The sequence below is a fragment of the Bidens hawaiensis genome, unplaced genomic scaffold (assembly GCF_021521415.1).
Source record: "Bidens hawaiensis isolate Kalapana, Puna unplaced genomic scaffold, B.hawaiensis_p1.1 tig00012136_1, whole genome shotgun sequence".
In the NCBI taxonomy this organism is placed as follows: domain Eukaryota; kingdom Viridiplantae; phylum Streptophyta; class Magnoliopsida; order Asterales; family Asteraceae; genus Bidens; species Bidens hawaiensis.
Genome location: NW_027491976.1, coordinates 114,944 through 123,852, shown reverse-complemented (window position 1 = coordinate 123,852; position 8,909 = coordinate 114,944). Strand labels below are relative to the sequence as shown.

General features: G+C 30.2%; 1 protein-coding gene across 1 annotated transcript; it reads right to left on the bottom strand.

Moving 5' to 3' along the window:
* Positions 1–5,145: 5,145 nt before the first annotated feature.
* On the bottom strand, positions 5,146–8,161 carry LOC143540044 (polygalacturonase At1g48100-like). Its single transcript, XM_077033209.1, has 7 exons — positions 7,788–8,161; positions 7,490–7,621; positions 7,128–7,289; positions 6,828–6,872; positions 6,532–6,739; positions 6,174–6,364; positions 5,146–6,085 (listed from the first exon to the last, which is right to left on the bottom strand). The coding sequence occupies exons 1-7, from the start codon at positions 8,010–8,012 to the stop codon at positions 5,690–5,692; spliced, it is 1,359 nt and encodes a 452-aa protein (XP_076889324.1). The 5' UTR covers positions 8,013–8,161; the 3' UTR covers positions 5,146–5,689.
* Between the last annotated feature and the right edge of the window lie 748 nt (positions 8,162–8,909).

Genomic DNA, 8,909 nt, shown 5'->3' with positions numbered 1-8,909 from the left:
AGTTATGTTGGAATATCAATGAAGAATACGATATCGAATGGTAAACTTATAAGTGACCAAAATTTAAGTTTAAATTTGGTCTTCCATGTAAAGATATAAATAATTTAAAATATCGTGATTCATGGGAATAATAATATTAATAAATAATGAAAAGTTGTCATGTTTAATAATATTCACTAAATCATATGTGCCTAATAATATTTATAAATGATGATAAAACGGTTATTTAAAATTTATGATATATTAAGTATTGATTATTAGAAATTATGTCAATTTGAATATTGTGTTCTAAAATAACGCGGTTATTATTTTAGTATTAATAATTAATATTCACATAAATTAAAGTAAGATTACATTACAATAATGGTAAGTATTTTTAGTTTGACAATCAGTTTTTTGAATATTAAAATGATAAATTATTTTAGTTAATGCCAAATCACAAATATTAAAATCAAATCGGTTTTAATTTTACTAATATGACTAACTAATTTAGAAATAATTACAAAAATAAAAATCAAATCGGTTAATTTGAAAACTTCAAAAAATTATGGAAAGATTTTGAAATGAGTTTAAAATTATGGAGAGTATTAAAACCTTTAAAACTTTGTTGAAATATTGGTCAATTTCCGAATTTAAAAGGAGTTTAAATATGTTAATTAAATTTTGTAGTTTTAAGTTTAAATTTGGTCTTCCATGTAAAGATAGAAATAATTTGAAATATCTTGATTTATGGGAATAATAATATTAATAAATTATGAAAAGTTGTCATGTTTAATAACATTCACTAAATCATATGTGTCGAATAATATTTATAAATGATGATAAAACGGTTATTTAATTTATGATATATTAAGTATTGATTATTATAAATTATGTCAATTTGAATATTGTGTTCTAAAATAACGCGGTTATTATTTTAGTATTAATTAATAATTAATATTCACGTAAATTAAAGTAAGATTATGATGTAGATGTCGTGCTCTAATAAAAAACAAGTATTTATAAAGCTTAAATACCTGTAACTAGTATGGGTAAGTAAGATCGTCTCCACAGGGAATCAGTGGAAAGTGCAAGTAAAGTTCATAATTACTAATTAATTAACTAAGGTGGACAAACGATGTCAAGCGGTTTATAAAAGATGATTTAATAAAAACACACGGTTACTTGGAAAAGTTTGTAAGCAATAATGAGAAAACGATTCACTTCAGGTTAAGGTAATGTGATGACCGACTAATCACAGATTCATAAGATTAATTGCGCAGTAATTACTAAACCTAACAGTTTGGGTTGTGAGGACAAACAATACCCTAACCGAATTGTTGACACAACTGAACTCCGGTTTACCCAATTACCAGTTTAAAATATGAAAATCAGTTATAAGCAATGACTAACGATTATTGGTTCAATGACATAAGAGCTAACCCTACATGTGATGAACACAACCAGAAAAGTGATGCAAAGTTTGACAATCAAAATCATAAACTGTTTAAACAATCAATTCGTAATGTAAAACAAGATTAAAGACATTCAATCAAGTTTATATTCATTCAAAACATAGAATCTGATCAAAGTTAGTTTACACAAAACCCTAGCCTAAAGTGAATACAATGGTTTTAGCCTAACATCGGCATCACGAAGGATTCGCTTATCTGATGAGAGGATGAAAGCATGCGATGAACGGACGAACCGGAGGCTTCGGGGTGATGCAAAATCGTCCTAGGGGTTGTACTTGGCTGCTGGAATGAAGGATATCTCGAATGGGGGCTGAAAACTCAATATAATAGAGTTAGGTATAATTTTCCCGTTCTGGAGGACTTTAAAGCGTCTCTAAAGTCCAGGGGTGAGACTTTAGCGCGTCTCTAAAGTCTACTTTCCTGATGTGAGTCTTTAGTGTATCTCTAAACTCCCTTAGCGCCGCGCTAAGGGTGTCTGACAGAATTTTCTTCATTTTCTTCATTTATTTTGCATCGGAAAGCTTGCCAATCATTATGAGACTTCTACATCTTCGTTCCAAGCCCGTAATTCATCCCGATAGGCGTCCTTAACGTCAAGTATCCTGAAACACATAAACACGTTTGAAGTACCAAAGTTCATACAATAGTTAAACTAAAAGTAAACAAATAATATAATAATATTCACGACTTTTGCCCGACCATCAGATTACATTACAATTATGACAAGTATTTTTAGTTTGACAATCATTTTTTTGAATTTAAAATGATAACTTATTCTAGTTAATGCCAAATCACAAAAATTAAAATCAAATATGTTTTAATTTACTAATATGACTAATTAAATAGAAATAATTACAAAAATGAAAATCAAATCGGGTAAATAATATGAAATAATAAAGTTTTGTTATACATTAATATTATGGAAGATTATAATTATAATTATAATTATAATTTATAACCGGATAATTTAAATGTGTCTTACCGAAAAAGCGAAATAATGTTATTTTCTATGGATGAAGGTGATTTTTATTTAGAACCTAAAAGAACAACATGTAAAACAAAAAAACATGAAAGAAAAATATAAAACTTCAAATAAATATAAAACAACCATTGTTATAGGTTTAACAAATAACTGGAAAAACTTAACGGAAACACTTAGCGGAAAAACGTAAATACGTCCACATATTAGCTTCATCGCCGTTTTTGATTTACAACCTAAACTGATTTTAATAAAATCAGTTAACAAGGAAAATAAAGATAAAAAGGTTAGAGAAAAACAATAACCAGAAGAAAATATAATGTTGTCGGAAATACATATATCAACAATCGGAAATTTATTATAAAATATAAACTTACAGGAAAACGATTAATACAAATCTAGATCTAGATTAGCCGGAATATATGAGATGAAAGAAAAATATAAAACTTAAAATAAATATAAAACAACTATTGTTATAGGTATAACACATAACCCGAAAAACTTACCGGAAAAACGTAAATACGTCCACATATTAGCTTTATCGCCGTTTTTGATTTACAACATAAAATGATTTAATAAAATCAGTTAACAATGAAAATAAAGATAAAAAAGTTAGAGAAAACAATAACCGGAGAAAAATATAATGTTGCCGGAAATACATATATCAACAATCGAAAGTTTATTATAAAATATAAACTTAATTACCGGAAAACGATTAATACAAATCTAGATTTAGAGTAGCTGGAATATATGAGAGGGTGAAAGGAGATTCGGCTAATAGAGAAAGAGAGAAAAATATGTTTAGGGTAAAAAATTATGAATTATTAAGGTTTAAATATTGGGTGATTGAGTGAAGAGGACACGTGACAGCATAATAGAGAATCTGAGAATGGAAAGTTGGTGACTGGATTGCATATGTGGACAGCCTAGAAGAATGCCATGTGGACAAACTGTTTTGCTTTAATAGTATTTAAAGATAGTAGGCATATCACATCTTCAATAAAATATAATGATTCACACATTAATGATCATTCATTAATTTAATAATCATAAACTTTTAATGTGTCTTACTTTAATATCCATAACATTACTCAATATATTTTTCTTCCATAAATTGAAATCTTATCCAAACCATCCACTCTAAATCCAAAATCCAATATGAGTTTTGCTTCATAAAGAGTTATAATAATATTTAGTTCTTCCCGTTTTTTTAATTATTCCTCAAGACATGATATGGCAATCCTGTTGATCTTTCTAATAATCATCATTTTGAAAACTAGAGCATCACAAATGGGATGAGTCAATCAGAGTGTCTCTTATGATAATCAAGAACTCATTTAAATAAATGATATCACTAAAGTTATTTTAAATTCAGTTTTTCATAAGACTAATTTGTTTTCTGTGAAATAATCAAAATAACTCTTAAGATGCTTGCATTACTTTTAAATTATAATTATAAGTTTAATTGGTATCTCTGAATACATCATAACGTATATTACCATTACCCGTAAAATTAAGGGCTTACACATGAAAACAGGTACATTTTTCCGGTGCATTGCATCCTAAATTTTCCACTAGTACAGTTTGATGCCTTAAGAATCAGTTATAACACTCAGAAGTATCAAAGAAAAATTAAGGAAAATTAGTGTGTTCATCAGCAACATACGTACAAGAAAAGAAATGATTGAAACTATAAAATAAGATGTTATTCACCTCACTACTACTAAACCTAAAAAAGGATAATTCTAAGGGTGTTAATCGTGTCGAGTTGATGGGTTTCGGGTTGGCGGGTTAGCGTGTTGAGATTCTTCAACCCTAAACCAACCCATATTTTAATTCGTGTCGTGTCATGTCGACTCATTTAAATTCGTGTTGTGCTCGAATTTTGTTTCGATTTAACCCATTTTACGCTCATATACGAACATGAGTAATACCTATTGACTTAGTAATAAATTAAACAACTAATTACTCTTATCCATATAAAAGTTGTTAATAATTTATCATAAATCTAACTGTTTTTGTGTATTTATCTCTCATTCCTAACTAACAAACTTAGGTTCGCATATTTAGCTCATGATAATAACCAGAGAATAAATAGTTAGAACTAATAAAATGAAAATATTAAAAGTAAAAAGTAGATAAAAATAGTGTATAAAGAAATTAATTTTACTTTTAAAAGTTAATTGATATATGAAAAATTAAAAATCTATGTATTAACTTTAAAATTTAAAATTCTATAAAATCAAAATATTAACTCATTCAAAATTGTTAAATGAATTAACATGTCAAACCACTTTTTAACGGGTCGGGTTTGGGTTGAACTGTTTTTTAAACATGTCGGGTACACGTTGACCCATTTAAGAAAATGGTCGTGTCAGCCGACCCAAAACCTTAATTTTTAGTGTCGGGTTTCGGTCGTGTCAGGCATTGACACCCTTAGATAATTCTAAGGTCCATATACAAAATACAATTATTACTTTCAACTTTAAGTTCTCAATGAAGAAGTTTCACTTTAAGAAATATGCCATCAGACTAGGCATAATCAACGATACTATCCACAATTAAAAAGAACAAGTGGCCAAAATAAGTAGTTGTATATCAATGTATTAAAGTTTGTTAATCATAATACTCCAATTAACACATGATATGTTGAGTCCAATTCTATATGTTTCCTTATCAGAATTCAACAAATAACTAACATGAGTGTTAGTGACAAAATTTATATGTTAAAGCTATTATAACCATAATAAATTGTCTTCTCATGCTTTATGATACCTTACATATTCTGGAGATTAATCAGAATAATAGTATCAACACTTATGTCACAACCCCCATCCTATACCCCGGGAGGGGAGCCGCGAATATCGAATGGTGGTATCGGTGTTTATTAACATAATTTGCAGCGGGATATTTCATCAGGATTTTTAGCAGTTTTAATTTTATAGTTATTTGATTCGAGTAATTTACACTTATATGTGGACTGTCAATTTAATTCCTATACTAGTATATAGTCAATTTCATTTTTCCAAAAATTCATCTTGTAGTAATAGTTTGATCATTTAATAGCATATCTTCTAACCAGATAACAAATCATATAATTCTCAAAGATGTAGGAAACATTTCTATTGCAGTCTGCTGTTCACACTTACACCACATGACACAACTTATGTTTCATTCTTTTGTATACACATATAATACATGCACACCACCAAGCTAGCTATAAATAAGAAATTACACAATTTCACCAAAGTGTATCCTATGCTGCACATTTAGCATCATGGTAACCCCACTTGCTTGATGACTTTCCTTCCTGCAAACAATCAAGTTCCGGGACAATGGGAGCGTTTAACTCTCCAAAAGCCTGCCAGCAGAATGGTTCTGACATCCGATGACCATTTGGCTTCGGTTTGAGCTCAATGTTAGATAACTTTAAGTTCATACAAGGTTTGCTATCACTGCATGATAGATGCATGGGCTGTACTGTATAAGTTCCCTTTATATTTTCATATGCAACATCTGCTATACTGATAGCAGATGTTTGGTTCTCGCAGATGCTGTGATCGCAATAATATTGATCGATCATGATTGGGACTTCGACTTCAGAAATTTGAATGTTTGAAAACGACACTCCTCGTACCAACCCTTTTGCACCCTGCTCAAGTGACATTAATATTATTATCCCTGATAATATATTGTCTTTAATAATTTAGAATTAGTTTTGTAGTTTTATGCTTTTATACCTGCCATGTCTTGATCCTAACACCGGTCATTGTGCCATGAATGTTTATATTTCTAACAGTGACATTCGAGACGCATGCTGTGTTTCCATCGATTCCTAAGCTTCCGATGCTTATTCCATGCCCGGGCCCACAATTGATATCATGTACAAGTATATTTGTACATCCTGTTTGTATAGATATACAATCATCTCCTGCATATCACATTTATTCAAGTGTCATAAGTGGCAAAATGGGAAGCCCAAAGAATTAGGTAACGGGTCAAAACAGGTTTTGGTATAAAAAAAGGTAATATAGAATATGGGTCCAAACGAGCTCTTCGGGCCGACCCATATTTAAGAGACTAGAGAGAAGGTCTTACCACAAGCAAGGTTTGTATGATGAATTATCACATTCTTGGAGTCTCTCAAATGAATCCCATCTGTATTGGGGCTGTCGCCTGGAGATGAGATGCTGATATCGTGAACTAAAACTCCGTCACAGTTATCAAATGTAACATGGAATTGGGGACTGTTTTGAATTGTTATGCCGGTGATTGTCACTTTAGAACCCCCAACAAACATCAGTGCCTGTATGAAAAAAAAACATGTTTTTGTGTCATTAGACTCCAAACATGGTTAACAAACAAATACACTTCTGACTTCACTTGATCCTTACCGTTGGCTTGCTTGTCTGCCTTTTGTCTACCTTTGAGATGCTTACCTGTCAATTCAAACGTTTACTTATGAATTAGTCAATTCGCGTTGTACTTTATCTCAAATAAGAAAAGTGGATCGAGTCAAACGGATTGTGCATGTGTTTGACGCATATAACCTCTAGATGGTCTTTTTTTTTTATTATTTTACTAACAATGACTATAATGTAAAAACAAAAAGACCATGTTAACCTAAACCCGTTTTGACCTGTTACCCAACCCATCATCTGACCCGCCCATGGTAAGGGATACGGTTGAATTACTTGTTTAAAACCATGTTTAGATTTCGTCCACCAAACCGAGCCTCTCCCATCAAAGGTTCCTTTTCCTTGGATTGTAAATCCTTCAAGGTTTGTAAATTCAAGCCAGTGATCAAAATAGTACCATGCTTTGGAACTTGTTAGAGCCAAAATAGTACCATCAACCTGCAGAAAGAGTTTCATATATTAAATAAAAATGATGGACGAAATTATTATATTAGTTATCAACTTATCATGATTTTAAGTTTAATCATTAAATCTGTATTTTCTAAACTTATAAATTTTTGGTGTTTTCTTATAATTTTTATACAAACCAGTTCTCTATTTATTTTGTTAAAATTTGAATATATTCTTGTTGAACTTACTTGAAGAATAATGTTTTTATGACAGTGTGAACCCGAGAACGAACTGGGTCCCACGAGAAACTTGTAACCCGATGGCACAATCATCATTGATGCCTCAGCTTTACAAGCATTTTCCCAAGCAGCTTGAAACGCCTGCGTATATATAAACATCAGATTTCGAAAGTACGTTAGTTATATTATATGTTCAAAGTGAATTTGTGGTATTATTTCGTAACCATGCAAGCTGCCATCAAAATACATGTCTATATAACTTTACAAATCACAAATTGACGCGTTATAAGATTCTATATCTTTATACCTTGGTATCATCGGATTTACCATCTCCTTCAGCTCCATAATCGAGCACGTTAAATTTCAAACCTCCGTTTGGCTTTGATTTATCGGTATGGGCTTGGTGGTGGCCTCCAGTATGCCTCCTATATTTGGTGGTTGTTGCAGCATTGCATACTGCAAAAGTTGATAAAATAACAAGGGTTGAAGTTAGAATAACAAATGTCTTATTTTTAAAACTAAAGCCTCTCATGTTTAGGTGTAGGTGTGTGTACTTAGGTGTTGATAGTAAATGTGGATTTGGTGTTCAAATAGGCAAATCACCTCAAGGATTGTCAACTTATGCCATATTGTTGCATTCCTTTTTCCATGCTGACTCACGTCTCCCTTCTCTTTTTCTTTTACGGCAAAATGAATAATAATAATAATAATAATAATAATAATAATAATAATAAAAATAATAATAATAATAATAATAATAATAATAATAATAATAATAATAATAAACATTATCAATTTATCATCCTTTCTTTTATCATTCAGTTAAATAATGGGTTTATTGCATAGAGCGAGGATTGTAGCTTTTGTGTAAACATGTGTGAACAGGCAAAAATAAATATAAATCATTTAATTTTTTTTATCAGTGGTTACTTTTTTTAAATTTTATACTTTTCTCACATACATGTATATAAAAACCTTCAAACTAACTTGTATATGTTTCTTTTAATTATATACTTCTTACCTACGCATATGTAGGTTATATACACACAAAACTTGTTCTTATTTTTCTTTTACTTTAGGGGAGCCGAGTGAGAAATGATAAACAATACATGTATAACTTTTTTAATACTAAAAGATAACTTCTTCTACTTGTTTTAAGTGTTTTCGTAATATATTACATTCTACATGCATAGATTAATTTCTCCCCTAATTTTAATTAATTTTATCGTTTTGGTCGTTATAATATCTTCTCACTCGTAAAAGGGAATAAACTTTCAAAAGGTTATTATTTAAGGTAAATAAAAAAAACACTTGATTTTTTCCATCCAATTTTAAGTTCTTGTACATCGTGTAACTTTCAATTTTTATAACTTTGAGTAAGTCAACACGTCACGCAATATGTTTGTAAGCTTTTATGAGCTATAAGAGA